This window comes from Physeter macrocephalus, chromosome 11 (assembly GCF_002837175.3).
Source record: "Physeter macrocephalus isolate SW-GA chromosome 11, ASM283717v5, whole genome shotgun sequence".
Taxonomy (NCBI): Eukaryota; Metazoa; Chordata; class Mammalia; order Artiodactyla; family Physeteridae; genus Physeter; species Physeter macrocephalus.
The window spans coordinates 45,213,643-45,235,272 of NC_041224.1; the positions used below are offsets into that span (position 1 = coordinate 45,213,643).

General features: G+C 40.4%; 1 protein-coding gene across 3 annotated transcripts in view; it reads left to right on the forward strand.

The window, feature by feature from the left end:
* Positions 1-21,630, forward strand: part of TMOD3 (tropomodulin 3) — a 91,266-nt gene that overhangs the window by 30,959 nt on the left and 38,677 nt on the right. For all 3 annotated transcript variants that reach the window (XR_003682037.2, XM_028496061.2, XM_028496062.2), the window contains exons 2-3: positions 8,182-8,375; positions 13,427-13,583. Coding sequence is in view for 2 of the 3 variants with exons in the window: in XM_028496061.2 (XP_028351862.1) it covers positions 8,250-8,375; positions 13,427-13,583 (283 nt within the window). In the remaining variant the exon portion in view is untranslated. The remainder of the gene's footprint in view (positions 1-8,181; positions 8,376-13,426; positions 13,584-21,630) is intronic.

Here is a 21,630-nt window from a genome sequence, read left to right on the forward strand (position 1 = left end):
CCTTACCATATTTATTGCTATCTGTTATCACCTTGGTTTTTTGTTCATTGTTTTGTGTCTTTCCACCACCTTTAAACTGGAGCAAGGAACTTGTGTGTCTTGTATACTGCTTATGCCTATTGTCTGGAACAAGTCAATTCCTGGTACAGAAGATGTTCAAAAATATTTGTTGAATGAACAGTAAATATATTGGAAAACAAATAATCACCTGGGAATCTTGTGACAGAAAAAAAGAAGTTTCTGATCTGGCCGGTCAGGTTGGTTCAGCACCCAGGGGTCCTAGGAAAAGCCAGTGAGGAAAAGACACGCAGTCTTAAGCCCAGCACATCTGAAGAGTAAGGCTTGGTATCTCCCAAGGAGGAAATTCATTTCTACTCAAAAGAAAATCAAATCATCATCAGGGCATGTATTTAATTTCAGAGGTCTGATGACTGATAATCAGATGTTTTTCTTTTGTTTTAACTAGGGAAGATTAGACAGCAGAGAACTCTGAGCCAAAATGGTTTGACACTGCAGGAAGAAAAGATGAAAAATGCAGAGGCTGTAAAGGATTAGCAGAAGTATCAAGGACTGATTATCAGTGCCTTTTTAGTTGTGATAAGGGAAATAGAGTGAGGGAGCAAGAGAGATACTAGATATCTGGGGCAGGTAGAGGGAACTACCAAAAAAGGGAAAGGAGAGACTGATATATGATCCAATTAAATCAAATTTGGCTTAACTATGTGTAACCACGTACTGCACTTGGTGATGGCAACCCAGTAAGAAATGAGATCTAGGAGAGAATCTCTCTTCGTCAAGGGGCTTACAGTGTCCAGCAAGAGAGACAGAAGATGACCTAATACACTGTCATTGTTGGTTTGACATGAGATAGAGGGTGTCTTTAGGAGTAGCTGGCCAGCCATCCTTGGGATAGGATTTCAAGTGATGGTCCTCAGCTTTGCTTTTGCAGAGACCTGATTTCAATCCCCCAATAGGTGCCTAATTTCTTAAAAAGTGACCCATACTAACCACACTCATAAAAGACTGGTGCTTAAGTCAAAACATCAGTTTATTAGTTTACAGTGAGGAAGACTACATGAATAGCCAAGTTTTAATTAGAAGATTACTTGGTGAGCATGGAGAGGAATAAGGGGAATTGAGTGATGTAAATGTCGAATGACATCAGGCATTGGCCATCTGATGCTTCTTCAGATGGGACATGTAACTGCAGTGGGAACCAGCCAATCACATCTGCTGGTCAGGATATCGTGCCTCCCTTGTGCCTCATGAACATGGCCAAATCTTGCTTAATGAGCCCCATTTTCTTATATCTGCCTGCTTACTGCCTTCTTTCCATGGTTATGTTACCATCATTCTATAGTCATTTGTTCTATCTACTTTTTTGGGAAACATTCTCTTATCGTATGTTGATCTTATCAGTTGAAGATACTAATCTTTCCTGGGGGTCCGATCAAACAGGAGAGCAGGGAAAATTTCAGGGAAGATATGTATGACATTTTAGCTAGGCCTTGAAGAATATGTAGGGGTTTGAGGACAGAGGTAAATGAGAAAGAGTGCATGCATTGTGGAGAGAGGGAACGAAATAAGCAAATGGCCTAGAGACCTAAAACTTTGGGGCCTATTTGGCCTATAGGCTATGTGATGGTGAGCAGCCAGAGATAATATTATAATAGAAAGCTAGCTGGGACCTGGCTGTGAACTATGTAGATCACGCTGAGGAATTTGGACTTGATCTTATAGGTCAGGGTTTGGCAAACTTTTTCTTTGAAGGGCCAGGTAGTAAATACTTTAGGTTTTACAGACCATATGGGTCTCTGTTGCATTTATTCAACTTTGCCATTGTAGCACAAGAGCAGCCATGGACAATACCTAAGTGAATGACTGGGACTATGTTCCAGTAAAACGTTATTTACAGCCATAGGCAGCAGGCCGAGTTTGGCCCACTGACACTGAACTTTGCCTAACCCCATTGAAGGTACTATGAGTCTATTTTAGATTTTTGAACTAAAGAACAACATGATCACATGTGTGCATTTAAGAGAGAACAGATAAGAGGCTGAACTCTGAGCCTGCCTTGTTGAAATAGTGATGAAATGGGGGTTAACACCTCATATTTTGAGAGAATGTAACTTTGAATCACGTAATTCCAGTTTTTTTCCTTAATAGTCAGTGTCAAGACCTTACTCTATAAAAAAATGTGAAACTGAAGGAAAATAAGTGGAGATTGGTTAAATAGAGAAGTATTTCTCTTAAAAAATTATTGTGGATACTAGTGTTAATTGATTTTTGCAAAAACTAAATTGCCATCGATGGGAATATGGTACTGACTGCTTCAGTACAAGTTCTCTTTGAGTTCACTGTGCCTCTCTGACCTCTACCATGTGCAGGTATAGCTCTTCTACTATTTTTCTTTTTTATACAGATTTTTTTAAATTTTACTTTTTTATTTTTGGCTGCATCGGGTCTTAGTTATAGCACACGGGATCTTCGTTGCAGTATGCTGTATCTTTTGTTGCGGCGTGTGGGCTTCTCTCTAGTGGCATGCTGGTTTTTCTCTCTCTAGTTGTGGTGCATGGGCTCTGTAGTTGAGGCGCATGGGCTCAGTAGTTGCAGCGCTTGGGCTTAGTTGCCCCGCGGCATGTGGGATCTTAGTTCCCTGACCAGGGATCGAACCTGCGTCCCCTGCGTTGGAAGACGGATTCTTGACCAGCGGGGAAGTCCCCTTCTACTATTTTTCTATGTTTGAATCTCAGAGAAACCTTTGGTTACGTAGTGCTGTGTCTCCATTTTGTGCAAATTCATCATTTAGGTATTAAGACTGCCTCTGTATTAGTTTAGAACAATTGAGGCAGTTCTACCTGGTGCTGATGCAATGATAAATATAAATGTAAATATGACATCTGAAATCTCACAACAGTGCTTCATTTAAAGTGATCCCAAAGATCTAGAATACAGCTATTTTAAAAGTATTTAAATAGAAAGCTAAAATTTAAAACATCTGTGAAATGAGATGGCTGAGAATCCACCTGGAAATTAGCAGGGTCCTGAAAGTCTTGTGTGAAAAATGAGGAGGATTCTAGAGACTAGTAATACATGAAAAGGAAGTTGGTTAATGGAATGAAAGCTTTTGGCCCAGAATACTCCAGGAGGTTCCTTATGTTCCTCGGTATTGCCTCCGCTAACCGAAATCCAGTGAAGCAGTGGCAGAGTGAAAAGGAAAGCGTACCATGGCAACAGTTCCCATAGACTTTGGGGACTATTTTAACAAAGTTCTTCAGCCTGTGAGTCGGACAAGATAGACTGCCACAAGAATGTGAGACCTAGTTGTCAGAATTTACAAATTTATGAAGTCAGTTCCTCTAGAGCAGTGCCTCTCAAAGTCTAGTTCCTGACCGGCTGTATCAGCACCACCTGGTAGCTGGTTAAAAATGCAGATTTTCAGCCCTACCCTATAGACCTATGCAATCAGGAAACTGGGGGTGGGGCCCAGGGGTGGTGTCCTAACAAGCCCTCGAGGGGGTTCTGATTCAGTCTAAAACATGAAAACCACTGCTCTAAAAAGTGAGTTAAGGATGGAGAATTAAGCAGTCTGATCATACCAGAATTTCAAGTTAAAAGATTTTCTACATCCGCCTGAAAGTTTACCTAACTTATCTGGCAAAACTCACTTTTGCTTATATGCAACCTTTAGAAAAAAAAAAAGACTGAGAATATTATCCTTAAAAAAATCTATTCCTGTGCTGTGTAGATTATGAAGTGTATTTTTATGAAATGTATTTTACATTAGCTTGGGGATTAAAAAAAGTTCCTGTAGACCCAGTGTAGATTTAAGATACTTTTCTAGCACACTGGTTGAAACCATTCAGAATTTGTTCCCCTTCCAATATACAGATGTCAGAGGACAAGCAAGAGAGGACATGTTATCCATGGGACAGAAAGCAGAGCAAAGCAGGGCTTCCAGAGCTTCCCTTCTTAAGGAGCTCTGAGCTTCTCTTGCTAATACTTGGCACACTGTCAGCACACAGATAATCCTCAGTAAAGGATGAGAGTCGAGAGAGAAGGTACAATCAAGTTACAGACTCTGAGAATGTGAACACTTGTGGTGAGTTTTGAGCAGCATTAGGTAGGATGAGCAGCAGTTGTTTGCTTTTTACTGAAGCAGAATTGAAGCTTCTGGGAAACTCTGGTATAGTACCTGGAAGTTCTTGGCAAGATTTCATAATCCGAACTTGAAGGAAATGCCTTTCCATTGCTTTGAAAAGGAAAAAACAAGCCAAAGAAGTAAATTCCTTAAATAATTAAATGAAAAACACTTTGATATTATTCCCCCTAGAAATACCTTAATAAACTAATGAGTTAAAAGAAAATGGAAGAGATTTTTAACATATAACTGACAAGATTAGTATCCAGAATATAGTAAAGAGCATCTATTTTTTTTAAAGATAACACAATATAAAAATGGGCAAAGAGGGCTTCCCTGGTGGCACAGTGGTTAAGAATCCGCCCGCCAATGCAGGGGACACAGGATCGACCCCTGGACCGGGAAGATCCCACATGCCGCAGAGCAACGAGCCCATGCGCCACAACTACTGAGCCAGCGCTCTAGAGCCTGGGAGCCACAGCTACTGAGCCCTCCTGCCACAACTACCGAAGCCCATCTGCCTGGAGCCTGTGCTCCGCAACAAGAGAAGCCACTGCAATGAGAAGCCCGCGCACCGCAACAAAGAATAGCCCCCACTCGCTGCAATGAAGACCCGACGCAGCCAAAAATAAATAAAGTAAATAAATTTATTTTTTAAAAAAATGGGCAAAGATTCTTCACAGACTAAGGAACACCACTATGTCTAAGTGACTAAGGCCAAGAACTTATGAAAAGATACTCAACCTCATCATAACTCAGCAAAATGCAAATTAAAACCACAATGAAATATCATTTCACATCCACCAGAATGGGCAAAAAAACCCCACAACAACTGATAATATCAACAATTAGCAAGGATGAGCAACATGAAATTGTCATGCATTGAATCTTCTGGGAATGTGAATTGGTACAACCACTTTGAAAATAGTTTGACATTACCTAATAAACTTGCGTAATACCATACCCTTTTCGCAGCAATTCCATTCCTAGGTTTGGACAACTTGGAGAAACTCTTGCACATGTATACCAGGAAATAGGTAACAGCAGAAAAGTAGAGCAGGAAAGACTACAAGGAATTCAGATGTTCATTTATACAACAGTATATGAGATAGAAATGAAAATGAAAGAAGTTCAGCTCTAAGCATGAACTCAAAGCAATGCTGAGTGTAAAAACCAAGTCACAGAAGGATACATACTGTGTGAGTCCATATATATATATATATATATATATATATATATGTGCAAAAAACAGCAAAACTAAAACTGTTTAAAGATATGTACATTTAAGGTAAAACTGTAAAGAAAGTAAGGGAATGATTAATTCAGAATTCAGTACAATGGCTAACTTCTTTTGGGGGAAGAGATGCAACTGGAAAGGGGAACATGAGAGTACAAAGTAATGTTTTCTTTCTGAGGCTGGGTGGTGTGTTCATGGTGTTCATTTTATTGATCTTTAAGCAATACTATAAACATGCTTTGTGTGACAGATTTTACTTTGGGATAAGGAGCCATCTCTTGGAGTAACCTGTTCAGTCACTCTAAGGAATGTCATGTTCCAAACCTATAGACCCTGGGTGGCCTATAACATTGCCTTTGCCCCTAACACCTCACTCCTATCATATTGCCCAGTATAATACCTTATTAGTAAGATGACCATTGAATTTATGGCCCAAACTGGAACACATGAGAGTAAAGTGAGGGGATGCTCAAAATAATTAATACGTATTTCTTTGAAATATTTATTGAACAAGAAGTTGGTTTTATTGTATGTTATAAACCTCAAAAATAAATTATATTAAACTACATTAAAAACTTTTTGGATTGATTGTCCAAACATTAAAAAATAGTGAAAACTAAATAATTACCCATGGTACCTATTCATGTACTTTTGTCAATTTCTTACCCTTATCTGTTTCAAATACCATATCATTGGTATTTTAATAAAGGGAGTATTTTTTCAAAATGTTCTTCTATTTATTTTTTTCTCCTAAAATTACCTGCCACCTTCTTTATTTTATTTTATTTTTTTAAAGTGAATTATTTATGTATGTACGTATGTATGTATGTATGTATGTCCGCATTGGGTCCTCATTTTTGTGCGCGGGCTTTCTCTAGTTGTGGCGAGCGGGGGCTACCCTTCGTTGCAGTGCGCGGGCTTCTCATTGTGGTGGCTTCTCTTGTTGTGGAGCACGGGCTCTAGGCGCGTGGGCCTCAGTAGTTGTGGCACATGGGCTCAGCAGTTGTGGCACATGGGCTCAGCAGTTGTGGCTCACGAGCTCTAGAGCGCAGGCTCAGTAGTTGTGGTACATGGGCTTAGTTGCTCAGTGGCATGTGGGATCTTCCCGGACCAGGGCTCGAACCTGTGTTCCCTGGATTGGAAGGCGGATTCTTAACCACTGTACCACCAGGGAAGTCCTGTGCCACCTTCTTTAAAATTGCATTTTACGGTTAATATATTTGAAAGTGCTGATACCTTCTATTGAATTGTCTCCTCAGACTGTATTATTTTTAACTGAGAAAATACACTCTCAGGATACTTGGTAAGCTTGCTGTCTTAAAGTTGGAAATACAAAAGATGTTTTCCAAACTTAGTAATGACAACAATGATAATTATGTGTTCAAAACAGCGAAAAAAATACAGGGTAACTGCTCAACCAATGAAGTGCCAGTAGAACAGGTGTAAGCCAGACCTGTCTTGGGCAGTTACACAGAATGCCTGCACTTTAACATCTGCATAAGCGCAGCTCTGTTAATTTGCTTGTTATTGGTCCCAGATGCTTGCTAGCTGACACACCCCTGTGGTGAAACTTCCTGTCTTCATAGGAGATGAAAACACATAAAAGGGTCCATAAAATGTTACTAGTTTGAGGAGGAAAATGTATTAGTTAAAATATTAAGTTGGGAAAACTTGGGAGAAGGGAGTAGAAAGTATATCTAAACTCTGAAGTACTGGGCGTTTTACAGCCAAGAAAAATTTAGCCAAATCAGGAAGTCTAAGGATTATTTCTTTTTCACATAGGAACATTTTATGAGGCAAATGATCCACACATATGGCTAGAATTTATAGAAATACTTCATTTTTACTGCACGCTTTTTGCAGTACTTATTTTAAGTATTTTTTTTCCAATAGAATAGTCCTGCTATATCTGGAAAGATGCTGCTTTTTGAGTCACTTCATAGCTGTTTGGGAGGGATGAACATGGTGAGGAAATGGTGAAGATCCTTTCCTACCACCAGACCCTCCTGACCAATCTTGCCAGTCAGTGGATGACATATCCCAGCATGGTTTTGCGCATTTTGCTGAAACATTTTCAGAATGCTATGTTTTTTCCTTTAAAAATGCCTTTTCCTAATAAGAATGCTAGTATGTATTGGTTAGAATACATCTAATATTTCATATTTTAAAAATAATCAGTGCACTTCAGAATTTTCTTTTATTTCAACTTGTAACCTAGATTACTTTGCCAAATAAATGTATTGTTTTCATAATGCAACAATATATAAATTAGAAGAAAAAATGCAAAAAAATTTTTTTAAATGAACCTTCTCAAAAAATGTTTTTTCCAATGGCCATTCCTCCCATGGAGAGTATATTAATATCTCCCCTATATTAATATGAGTCAGAAAATAATCTTCTAAGCAATTTACAGGAAAACAAGCATGCCTCAAACATACTGTGCTTAAACAAAGTATTCTGGTAGCAATCATTTGAAAGCAATTGATGGAAAAAATTATATTTTGGTACATATTATAAGTTCTTCCCCCCTAAAACTCAGTTATCAGGAATCTAAATTCTGTCAAGTTATCTGTTTTAATGGATTTCAATTTTATTCTCTTCTCCTCCTCTTTTTTCCCAGTGTGGCTTTTTGTTTTTGTTTGGTTGCTTTTCGTCAAGAAAAGACAAAAGGTAAAGACATTGAATGATTCATAGGCAAGGGTGGTGTGTGATACGTAGTCAAAGAATATATTTAACCTAAAATAGATCTAACTAGGTGGGGATGACTTAATATTTTAAATGTTTTTGTTTCTTCTCTCCATAGCTTTAAGAAAAAAAATAAGAAATCACTTCTGACTGTACTGAATAGCAAAAATTAAGTGACTGCAAACCATGGCACTATCGTTCCGGAAGGACTTAGAAAAGTACAAGGACGTTGATGAAGATGAACTCCTTGGGAATCTATCAGAAACAGAACTGAAACAACTGGAAACTGTGCTGGATGATCTTGACCCTGAGGTAGGTGCTAGGCAATAAAGAGAAATGAAATAATTTTTCAAACCCTTTGATACTAAGTAGCTGCCTTTGAACAGTTAGCTTTTCCATGACTTTTCCCTGACACTGCCATCCCCCTCCTCCGCTTTATCCAAATGAACTTTTGGCCTCCTTTCCAGTACCCCCACTTCTGCCTGGTATCTCTAATGACATGACTGTTCTAAACTATTTTCTCCAACATTTTTATTTTCAAACATCTCCTGAAATTTTCTTCCCTTTAAGAAATCTTTTCTCTCTGGGCTGGGAAGAACGTTTTTGGTAAAATGCAGCAGATGATTAGCTCTTTGACATACGCCAGCCTCTATGCCTCTTCAGGGCTTCTGTACCAGGATGGCTGCAGTGTAGAGAGTGTCTCTAGAGGGTCCTTCATGACCTTAAATCTAATTATTACCTTTCTGAAAGATGCTGACCAAATTGGATCAAAGTTTCTAGTTATTGGTAGAATAGATCTAAGCAGACTCTGGGCAATACTGCAATCCATATAGAGCAGACCTGAATATATGTATATATGTTTTATTTTGCAAAATGGCTGTTGCTTACCTTATGCATTACATAAGGCTAAGGTGGAGACCCTTGACCCTGGAATTGTTAATCCCTGGTATGTTTGGAACGGTTGTTGTGGCAGGGCGTGTGCAGCTGGGAGGCACTGAGGGGAGAACACTAAGATTGTGGCTCCTTGATCTGAAGGTAATGGCAATTTGCTAGGCTGCTTTTCTTTACCACGTTTTATTATGACAAGACATTGTCTTTAAAAAAAAAACAAGACATTGACTTTTAGTGCCTTTTAAGGACTGTGGTAAGAGTTTGTTTTATGAAAGTGTTCTTGTCACTACCACACATTTATTTCCTGCTAGAAGGTTTTCTAATTTATATTGAGAACTACACTCCTTTTCTCAGCATTACTTTAGCACTTGGGTAATGTGTCAATACCACTGATCAAATCCCTTAACCATAATTGTTACTATAAGGAAGATTTTTCAGTGAACCTTAGTCTGTGGGGTAACTCAGAATAACAGTGCTGTTTTGCATGTCACAGCAGTATCTGCTCCAGGCAATTCAACCTATCAGACCTATTTGAATCAAATGGTAGGAGCATAAGAGTTCATCTGGTCCAGGGTTTCTCAACCCTGGTGCTGTTGACATTTGGGGCTGGATAATTCTTTGCTGTGGGGCTGCCCTGTACGTTGTAGGGTGTTTTGCAGCATCCCTGGCCTCTACTCACAACATACTAATAGCATACCCTCCTGATTTAAAATGTACCTGGGATTTTGTTTTAATCAGGTCTGGTAAGATACCATACACGGAAACTTCCTTGAAAGAAGAGTTTATTACTTTCAGTTCCCAACAGCAGGAGGCTCACCAAGCCACCCAGGGCCACAGCGGGGAGCAGTTGGGTTGGTCAGGAAGTAGGAGTGAGGAACAAGTGTGGCCCAGAACTTTTATTGTGGTTTCCAAGGGAAGGAATAGGTGAGACAGGGTGGGCAGATTTGAGCAAGTTTAGAATTGGATAGTTTGAATAATTTCAGTGGCTCTGGGCTACAGGAGTGGTCTCTAGTTATCCAGTTCCTGGCCCTGGGCAGCTTAGGGCAGGGGAAGTATTGGCTTGGTGTGTGAAAGATGAAAGAGGTGGTTGGGGGTGTGGGCTCTGGAATGGCTGGTTTTCATATGAGAGGCACATGGCAGGGGCTGGGGGGGAGTTGTTTGCTATCCCTAGGAATTAGTTAGCCCTGGGAGGGGCAGTCTTTCCAGGATTAGCAAGGCCCCCAAGATGTCAAAGCATCATAAAATACAGAAAATTTAAAAAGTGATTAATATGCCCTCCCCCCAACTGTGACAATAAAAAATGTTTCCAGGTATTGCCAATTGTCCCCTGGGGGATGAAAACACCCCTGGTTGAGAAACACTGATCTAGCGCTTGCCCTCTGTTTCACAGATGGAAAACAAAAGTTAGGTGACTTGCCTCAGTTATTACAATTAGGGAAAGAACTGAGACTAGATCCTTTACTACCTGATTGATCCCTGGCAGAGTCTAGTGGTCTTTCTGTTAAACTACAGTGAGTCAGTCCCCTTTAACTCGAGCTTTATTCTATAGGTCTAAAAGCTGATGGCTTATATTTTCTTATTTGGAAATCCATGACCTGCTCTTGTATGGGGAGGCTTGGGTTCTAACTTCTGGATGTATTTTGCAGACTCCCCAACCCTAGTTGTAACTTCCCCAACCTCAGATACTGTTAGTTGAGACTAGAAGAACAGTGATGTTTACTGACAGCTTGCCACTCGTTGGGTGAGGTTTTTGGAAAGTGTTTCAGTAAAGGACCACGGGAGACAAGAGGGCCAGGGTAGCAGCAGCTACTTCAACCAGAGGAACACACTGTACCTTACAAAGTCTCAGAAGGTAGATAAGAGAAGAGCAGATGAAGTTTGTATATGGTGCTATTTTGTTATATTCTGGAGGGCTATTTTACTTTCCTTACTCTGCATTCAATATATTTATTTGCTAACTTAACTGTGTTTTCTCAAAACTTCTGTCTCAAAAAGACAGCCAGCCAGCCTAGGCAAAAGGTATTTTTTCATTTCTAAGACTGGGAATAAATTATTACAACAAAATTCCACTGCAAGGGAGAAGCATGTAATTTTCAGTGGCAGTCATTTTTAATGAGATATTTATCTATTTGTTAAGTAATAATGATCCATTAACTTTCTTGATTAAAGTGTGCTTCTAATAAAGCTTAGCTCATGGCCTCCAAAGCCAGTTAGCGCTCATTTATTTTGTGGTCAAAGACTGTTTTTAAGGAGCCAGGATTCCAGCTAACATATCATTTAAAACCTGTATGTTTGACATGGGCTGGAACAGGCAGGTGGTATAATGCAACTCCATTGCTACCACCATGCAGTAGCAGTATGTATACATGTGCCTTATTGATGGTGAAGGAAAGTAACTTATATTAATTTGCCTTAACGAGCATTTTTCTTTAAAAGTATTCTCAAATCTTTATTCAATAAGTATTGGGGTGGGGAGCAACCTATAGATCTCAGGTACTATGCTAGGCTTGGACATGAGAGTGATCAAAACAAATGTGGTCTTTGCCCTCACGATGTATAGTCTGGTAGGAGTGTGAGGAATTAGACATTAATCAAATAATCATGCCATATATAAGAGCATATAATGGGAGGTCAGGAAAAGCTTTCCTTGGGGGAATGGAGCTGCAGTCTGAAAAACGAGTTGCAAAAAAGGATGGACAGAACATTCCAGGGAAAGAAGTATATGGCACGTACAAGGGAGGAGCAAGGGCTGATGTGGTTAGAATGGGAGGGTGTGTGAGATGAGGCTAGGATAACCTTGGGGGGTGGGAGTGAAGGTTGAAGAGTATCAGCAACTGATCCAGGGAGACCAGCTGGGAGGCTAATGTAATAGCCCATCCCAGCTTGGATCATAGTGTAGACCAAAGTAATGGTATTGGAGATGGAGAAAAGTGAAGCAGTTTTTTAGGAAGTAAAAATGGATAGGACTTGATGGTTTGTTGAGAATGGATTCTTCATGTACAAGTCTTGTCTTGATTTCAAAGTCTGAGGGTAGATATCTTGTGTTCCTTTTTTATATTCCTATAGACAATTTTGTGTTGTAGAAACATTTTTGGTGCATGGTTAGGAAAAACCTCTTTTGTATTTCATCTTGATAGGTGAGCTTTCTGTGTTGTGCATACACCATTACATGAGGAAAACACAAAGGCGAATTTTATGAAAATTATTGTGGATTTCAGCAAATGGCCATATTTTCTAGTTATAAAATGAGTATTTCGGGGCTTCCCTGGTAGCACAGTGGCTGAGAGTCCGCCTGCCGATGCGGGGGACACGGGTTCGTGCCCCGGTCCGAGAGGATCCCGCATGCCGCGGAGCAGCTGGGCCCGTGAGCCATGGCCGCTGAGCCTGCGCGTCCGGAGCCTGTGCTCCGCAACGGGAGAGGCCACAACAGTGAGAGGCCCGCGTACCGCAAAAAAAAAAAAAAAAAAAAAAAGAGTATTTCTTATTATCATTATCCATATAAGATCACTCTGTAATGAAAAATGATCTTATAACACCTAGGAGATTCAGCATCCTTGCCAATATTGTGAGGTGTTGTAGAACAGAGTTGGCCCTTTTGTGTAACTTTTCTGGCCGCCTCCCATTTTCAACGCAAAGAATACTTGGGAATTGTGAGACAAGGTAGTATCACCTCTTCGGTTTTTGACAAGCAAAAAGATGCGCCTCACATTGTTTAGTCACCGCTTGTTATTCCTGGGCTTAGTGAAAATACAGAGTAGAGACTAAAAGAGACAACTTTAGTCCATTGCCGCTCACCCCTCCCCCACTCTCAGTTACTCCATGCACTCAAAAAGGCTGTACCCAGGTGGAAACCTAGGGATATAACTCTTGCCGTGAGAATCTCTGAGTGTCTTGAGTAGCAGTGACAGTGGTTGCTGCAGATACGTCCTAGTGCTGATATATACACACATATGTACATGTAGAAGTTGAACCTTTGCATTTAAACACAAACAAGTAAACATTAATATCCTGATACCCTACTGTATGATATACATGTTTTTCTTCTGAGAAAGTCTTTATGATGAAATAGCAGGCATTATGAAGGACTATGATGTATATAGTCATTTAACATTCTTTTGCAATGGAATTATTTTCTATGTATACATATATGCTGAGCTGTTATTAAGCATTACAAACTATTTTTCATTACTGTCCCAGGATACTTAAAAAGTAAAGGGTGTTTCCTGCTAGTAGAATACTTTCTGAAGAAAAGGTGAATGTGCCTATTTTAATAATAATGTAAGTGAATTCTACCTAATTTAAAAAAACTTTGTTTGGAACACTTTTATGTTGCTGCCCTAAAACCCTGTAATGAAGTCTTTAATGCCTACATCCCATTCTAGTCTATAAATCTTTCTTAGATGGTAACATCTGGACATATACAGCATTGGCATTCTTGCTGGTCATAATGGCTGATTCATTCTCTTTGGCAGAATGCCCTTCTGCCTGCAGGGTTCCGGCAGAAGAACCAGACATCAAAGTCTGCCACAGGGCCATTTGATAGAGAACACCTCCTTTCATATCTGGAGAAGGAAGCTTTGGAGCATAAGGACAGGGAAGACTATGTGCCCTACACTGGAGAAAAAAAGGGTAAGCACAGAATTTTGAAGTCACTATTTGACAGCACTTGATTTTTCTTCTTACAGGTAGGACTGGAGAAAATATTTTTAAAGGTGCATCATTGGGCTTCCCTGGTGGCCCAGTGGTTGAGAGTCCGCCTGCCGTTGCAGGGGACACGAGTTCGTGCCCCGGTCCGGGAGGATCCCACATGCCACGGAGTGGCTGGGCCCGTGAGCCATGGCCGCTGAGCCTGCGCGTCCGGAGCCTGTGCTCCGCAACGGGGAGAGGCCCGCGTACCGCAAAAAAAAAAAAAGGGTGCATCGTTGATAGCCTCAAAGATATGATACTGTTGACTTTAAAAATTATTAGCGTACTTTCCTGGTGGCGCAGTGGTTAAGAATCCTCCTGCCAGGGCTTCCCTGGTGGCGCAGTGGTTGAGAGTCCGCCTGCCAATGCAGGGGACGCGGGTTCGTGCCCCGGTCCGGGAAGATCCCACATGCCGCGGAGCGGCTGGGCCCGTGAGCCATGGCCGCTGAGCCTGCGCGTCCGGAGCCTGTGCTCCGCAACGGGAGAGGCCATAACAGCGAGAGGTCCGCGTACCGCAAAAAAAAAAATAAAATAAAAAAATAAAATAAAATAAAATAAGAATCCTCCTGCCAATTCAGGGGACATGGGTTCGAGCCCTGGTCTGGGAAGATCCCACATGCTGCGGAGCAACTAAGCCCGTGTGCCACAACTACTGAGCCTGCACTTTAGAACCCACGAACCACAGCTACTGAAGCCCGCACGCCTAGAGCCCGTGCTCCACAACAAGAGAAGCCACTGCAATAAGAAGCCTATGTACTGCAGCGAAGAGTAGCCCCCGCTCGCCACAACTAGAGAAAGCAAGTGCACAGCAACGAAGGCCCAACACAGCCAAAAATAAATAAATTAATTAATTAATTTTAAAAAAATTATTAGGTAATTTGGACACTTCCTTTACATTCACCTGCTTGGCCAATAAGTTCCTTGTTAATGATTTGTTAGTGAGGTTTTATTACACAGTGATTTTTAGTTCTCTTTAGAATTCTTTAGTTCTCAACTATAACAAATATTAAAAATGTACTGAGGTAAAATTTTAAATGCACTACTGTATTACAAAATGCAGTGATGTCAAAGTGCCACTCAATTCTAACTCCTGTCTTGAAAGTGGAATGCCATAAAAAAATTCAGGACATATTTTCAAAGACTCTTACCCTACAGCCTTCCTTATTAATTTAGTGATTCATAACCATTATAATTGTCAGTGCTTCATAATCATTACTTTCAGGAAATTCTTCTAGTCCAAGTCCTTCCCATTGTAGATTCTTTGTTTTTAATTTATTTTATTTATTTATTTATTTATTTTTGGCTGTGTTGTGTCTTCATTGCTGTACTCAGGCTTTCTCTAGTTGCGGCGAGCGGGGGCTACTCTTCGTTGTGGTGCGCGGGCTTCTCATTGCAGTGGCTTCTCTTGTTACAGAGCACGGGCTCTAGGTGTGTGGGCTTCAGTAGTTGTGGCACACAGGCTCAATAGTTGTGGCTTGCAGGCTCTAGAGCGCAGGCTCAGTAGTTGTGGCAGACGGGCTTAGTTGCTCTGCAGCATGTGGGATCTTCCCGGACCAGGGATTGAACCCGTGTCCCCTGCTTTGGCAGATGGATTATTAACCACTGTGCCACCGGGGAAGCCCCCCATTGCAGATTTTTGACCTTAGCTAGCCTCAGTGGAGAAAGAGTACAGCTATAATTTTAAAAGCTGTCTATATAATAACATTTAACATGAAGTAGGTTAAATTTCTCAGCTTTCAATACAGGTTGGCCTAAGAAGCCAGATTCTGATTGCACTCCTATTTAAAATGCTGTGCATGGAACACTGGGGAATGGTGGCAGCAGTAGAGTTGATCTTCAGCTCTTCCAGGCACTGGTTTTACATCTGAATCCTTAGTAGGCCAGGCGGGGAGAATGGTTAGAGCATAGTGCTTTCTCCTAGTAAGACTTTAGCTTTTTATTTGGGAAGGAAGCCCTTCTGGCCACAACTCTGTTACATGGCTATCCCTTAGCTGCAGGGGAAGGTGGAAAATTCGTTTTAGTATTCCCACCTCTGTCATAGAGGAAGGTTGTGAATGGCTTTTGAGTAGGTATTCCACAAAGTCTGCCCATGCCTTTTCAAAATTATCATCCCCAACCCCTCTGCTCTTTTTATTGACTCCACTTCCCCTTATCTCTAGTTGAGAATCACTACCTTAGATACTTGTATTAGTCAGGGTTCTCCAGAGAAATAGAAGCAAAAGGGTGTGTGTGTGTGTGTGTGTGTGTGTGTGTGTGTGTGTGTGTGTGTGTGTGTGTGTGTGTGTGTGTATGTGTAGAGAGAGACAGAGAGATTTATTTATTCATTCATTCATTCCTTTTTGTAAAAATTGAGGTATAGTTGATGTACAATTTATAAGTTTCAGGTATACAACACTATATTCCCTGTGCTGTACAGTATATCCTTGTACCCTATTTATTTATTTTTAAATATGTATTTATTTAGGCTGCGCTGGGTCTTAGTTGCGGTACGCAGGATCTTTAGTTACAGCATGTGGACTCTTAGTTGCGGCATGCATGCGGGATTTAGTTCCCCAACCAGGGATCTAACCCAGACCCCTTGCATTGGGAGCTCGGAGTCTTACCCACCGGACCACCAGGGAAGTCCCTATCCTATTTATTTTATACATAGTGGTTTGTACCTCTTAATACCCTATCCCTACTTTGCCCCCACCACCTTTCCTCTCCCGCTGGTAACCACTAATTTGTTTTCTATATCTGTGAGTCTGTTTCTTTTTTGTTGTATTCACCAGTTTGTTTTATTTTTAAAATTCCACATATAAGCGATAACATGCGGTATTTGTCTTTCTCTGTCTGACTTATTTCGGAAGCATAATACCATCCAAGTCCATCCATGTTGCAAATGGCAAAATTTCATTCTTTTTAATGGCTGAGTACTATTCCATTGTACATACGTACCACATCTTCTTTATTCGTTTATCTGTTGTTGGACACTTAGGTTGCTTCTATATCTTGGCTATTGTAAATAATGCTGCCATGAACATTGGGCTCATGTATTTTTTTTTTTTTTTTTTTTTTTTTTTGCGGTACGCAGGCCTCTCACTGTTGTGGCCTCTCCCGTTGCAGAGCACAGGCTCTGGACGCGCAGGCTCAGCGGCCATGGCTCATGGGCCTAGCCACTCCATGGCATGTGGGATCTTCCTGGACCAGGGCACGAACCCGTGTCCCCTGCATTGGCAGGCGGACTCTCTACCACTGTGCCACCAGGGAAGCCCCATGTATCTTTTTGAATTAACATTTTTGTTTTCTTCAGATGTATACACAGGACTGGAATTGCTGGATCATATAGTAGTTCTAGTTTTAGTTTTTTTGAGGAACCTCCATACTGTTCTCCACAGTGGCTGTATCAATTTACATTCCCACCAAGGGTTCCCTTTTCTCCATGTCCTCACCAACTTTTGTTATTTGTAGGTTTTTTTGATGATAGCCGTTCTGACAGGTGTGAGGTGATAGCTCATTGTGGTTTTAATTTGCATTTCTCTGGTGATTATGACGTTGAGCACCTTTTTATGTGCCTGTTGGCCATCTCTTTGTCTTCAGAAAAATCTCTCTTTAGGTCTTCTGCCCATTTATTAATCAAGTTGTTTGTTTTTTTGATGTTGTGTTTTATGAGCTATTTATATATTTTGGGTATTAACCACTTATCAGTCATATCGTTTGCAAGTATTTTTTCCCATTCAGTAGGTTGGCTTTTCATCTAGTCAGTGGTTTCCTTTGCTGTGCAAAAAGCTTTTAAATTTAATCACCTCCCGTTTGTTTATTTTTGCTTTTCTTTTGCCTTAGGCGACAGATCCAAAAAAATACTAAGATTTATGTCCAAGAGTGTTCTGCCTGTGTTTTCTTCTAGGAGTTTTATGGTTTCAGGTGTTACATTTAGGTCTTTAATCAATTTTGAGTTTATTTTTGTATATGGTGTTAGAGAATGTTGTAATTTCATTCTTTTACATGTAGCTGTCCAGTTTTCCCAGCACCACTTATTGAGGAGACTGTCTTTTTTTCTATTGTATATTCTTGCCCCCTTTGTCATAGATGAGTAGACCATAGGTGCATGGGTTTATTTATGGGCCCTCTATGTGTCATGTTCCTCAGGCCAAGCCTTAAAAGCCATGTTACAGTATTTTAGACATGAAGAAGGGCAAGTTTACCTTCAACAATTGGAGAGCTTTGGTTGCAGAGCTCTGTTTTGAAATATAGCTAAAAGACGGCTCTCGGCTTCTTAAAGCCACCCTGGAGCTCATCCTTAAATTGGTTGGCCTTGGTTATTCGTAGTCACTAATATGCCTTCCTTTCTTTGGGTCTCATCCCCAAGATTTTGATCACATTCCAGGAGATCCTCAGAATAATTCATCTACATCGTATTAGCATACCTTCCAATCAAGCTAAATGTGAATCCCCTCCTTAGCTCTGAGAATTCAGAAGCTTGTTTTTCTAAGCTGCCTTTCCAATGACCCTTTACCTGAACACCTGGGTTGAGTCCCAGGTTTCTTACTTAATGGCTTATTTCACAGGAGATAGACTTTCAGATGGAGGATGCCTTCCCAGACAGAAGAGTTTCTCCTGGTTCTTCTTCTTTTTTTTTTTTGTGGTATGTGGGCCTTCCTCTGTTGTGGCCTCTCCCGTTGCGGAGCACAGGCCTGGTTCTTCTTAAAACAGTTTGCAAACCTGTTAAGAAATAAAAGCATTTTACTTTTTTGGTGTACTCAGACTAGTTAGAATCTGTAAAATGTGCCATTGTTCTCTAAACTAAATCATTTTTCATACTAAGATGACTGGTTTCAGACTTCAGTCCCCAATGGCAGTATTAATTTTCTGTACCAGGGAATGTTATGGCGATTCACTCAGTGCCTTGAACTCCTTCCAAGTTATATGCCAGAATCTCATAGGGATCTCTCATTGTAAATTATTTTTAAAGATGACTTCAATTCTCTTTTAAAAGAAAAATTGGGAACCACTAAAAGGAATAGTTATCCAACTACTTTCTTATATTCTGAGACTAAATGATGATTCATTATACTTGTTATTTTTTAACTTAAAGACACACTCTTTCTGGAGCTAAAATTATACAGAACTGGTATGACAAAAGGGAATCCCCATAAAACTGAAAATTGGACATTTCATGATTTTTCTTTTTGACCATGAACAAAAACTATACACTCATGCCAAATTTTATCTTTCTAGATCATCTCAGAATGCCTCGAAAAGACCTACAGAGTAAGAACACTTGAGGGTTGTTATATAGAGATATATTAATAATTTCATTTTGTGATTTGTGAAATAGTTGTTTATAATTGTACATGTTACAGAATTAAAAGCATATGTCAACATCTGAGAAGGAGGAATTCTTCCTAATTAGGTGAAATTCAAGGCATTATGTCTTTGATGCATTTTGGGAACATTTTGTCCTACAGTAATAAATGTTCTGCTTTTAATAACTGTAATTTTGTTGACAGCAAAAAAGAAGATATTAGGCAGCTAATAAGGCACAGCTGACAAAAGATATATTAAGGATTGTTTTTAAGTGCATTGTTTACATTAGAATCCACAATATACGTCTGTTAAGTTCATCTAAATCTAACAAGCTCATGGTAGGAATGGTACCATGGTATCAAGTAATCTTGGTAGAGATTAATGGAAATGTCTTTGCTATGAGCCTACTATGTTCAAAATGTTGAGAAATGAAGTGTTTAAGAAAATTAAAACAATAACATAATTGCAATATAATGTTCCTTTTGCTTGAAGATATAATATTAAAATGTTGGGAAGCTTTTTACCTCTTTCTCCTTGAAATGTTGCAGAAGATGTAACTGAGGCATAGACCAAGGGTGAAGGAGAGTATTTATCCAGCTCTTTCTCATTCCTGAGAATGGTGAAAATGCAGAGTTCTGACTGGTTATTATTTCTCATCATATTTTTACATATCTTGAATATTCTGTCTCCAGGATAGATAAGGCTCAGAGCCTTGCCATGGATTTGACACTTAGAGAAATAATTGGGCCCAGTTTTTAATACTTCTTACTGACTGTCATTTTGCTTTGCTTTGCCAGGAGTCTTCCTCCCCACGTCTAACATCACACTTTACCCTTACCGAGCCTAAGACTTTTTTTCCCCCTCATTGTCCCTTATTTCATAGACTAGAGCCTGCTGCACCTTGTACACTCTCTCCTGTGTACCACCAAAGAATCCCTCCCTTCGAGCCACTGACACTCCTAGGTTGGGCTCCTCCCCTCCTTGAAGAGCACTCCTGTGCTCCCAGTTGGCCCTTGGGGTAGAGCCATCTATTCTTTCTGGTGGTTTCCCTTCCTCTCCTGGATAAAGGAATGCCCTTGGGTTTTCTTCCCAAGAATCTCCTATGCCCTGCTCTGCTAACTAAAGGTGAACTTAACCAGATTGCCTTAAACTAAGGGTTCTCATATACTTTCTAGATTATTTATTCACAGTTACCTTAGCATTCCAGAAAACTTACTATAGTCACTCTTTTGAAAGATGCTTCCCTCATCTTTCTGAGTACATGATTTCTTTTTGGAGGAAAAGCAGACTTGATTCCTTAAACCAGAAGGATCATAGTTATAAACTGCCTAAATCAGCAAGATTATGTAACTGCGAGTGTGCAGTTGGTTTCCACTAAATTCAAGATAAAGACTGGCTCTATTTTTGTACTCAAAAATCTCATAAATTCTAAATGTCCTTTATATACCTCTAAAAAGTGGTCTTATCAGGCACTGATACGTAGACTGGGCTATTTAAATTAGTCATGCAGATGCAGGCATCTCCTTTGGAGACTAGTCACTGTATCTTTTGAATGATTCACTCACTATCTTTTGAATGATTCACTCACTACTCCTTTGGGGTGAGGAGTTAGCCTGATGGATTGTTCATGTTTTATGGGAAACTTTCCCTGTATAAACGTACCCACTCTGGATATTCCTTTCCCTCCAACATGTCTGTATATAATTTGCGTACCACAGAATTTTGATTTTAATTGTTCCAGAATCATACACTGTGAGGCTCTGTTATTAGGTTTTTTCTTTTTTAATAGATCTTTATTGGAGTATAATTGCCTCACAATACCATGATAGTTTCTGTTGCACAGCAAAGCGAATCAGCCATATGCATAACACATGTCCCCATATCCCCTCCCTCACGAGCCTCCCTCCCATCCTCCCTGTCCCACCCCTCTAGGTCATCACATAGCACCGAGCCTATCTCCCTGTGCTATGCTGCTGCTTCCCACCAGCCAACTGTTTTACATTCGGTAGTGTATACATGTCGATGCTACTCTCATTTCGCCCCAGCTTCGCCCTCCCACCCCATGTCATCAAGTCCATTCTTGATATCTACCTCTTTATTCCTGCCCAGCAACTAGGCTCATCAGTACCTTTTTTTTTTTTTAGATTCCATATATATACGTTAGCATACAGTATTTGTTTTTCTCTTTCTGACTTACTTCACTCTGTATGACAGACTCTAGGTCCATCCACCTCACTACTAATAACTCAATTTCGTTTCTTTTTATGGCTGAGTAATATTCCATTGTATATATGTGGCACATCTTCTTTATCCATTCATCTGTCAATGGACATTTAGGTTGGTTCCATGTCCTGACTATTGTAAATAGTGCTGCAGTGAACATTGTAGTGCACGTCTCTTTTTGAATTATGGTTTTCTCAGTGTATACACCCAGTAATGGGATTGCTGGGTCATATGGTAGTTCTATTTTTAGTTGTTTTTTTTTTTGCGGTACACGGGCCTCTCACTGTTGTGGCCTCTCCCGTTGCGGAGCACAGGCTCCGGACGCGCAGGCTCAGAGGCCATGGCTTATGGGCCCAGCCGCTCCGCGGCATGTGGGATCTTCCCAGACCGGGGCACGAACCCGTGTCCCCTGCATCGGCAGGCGGACTCTCAACCACTGCGCCACCAGGGAAGCCCTATTTTTAGTTTTTTAAGGAACCGT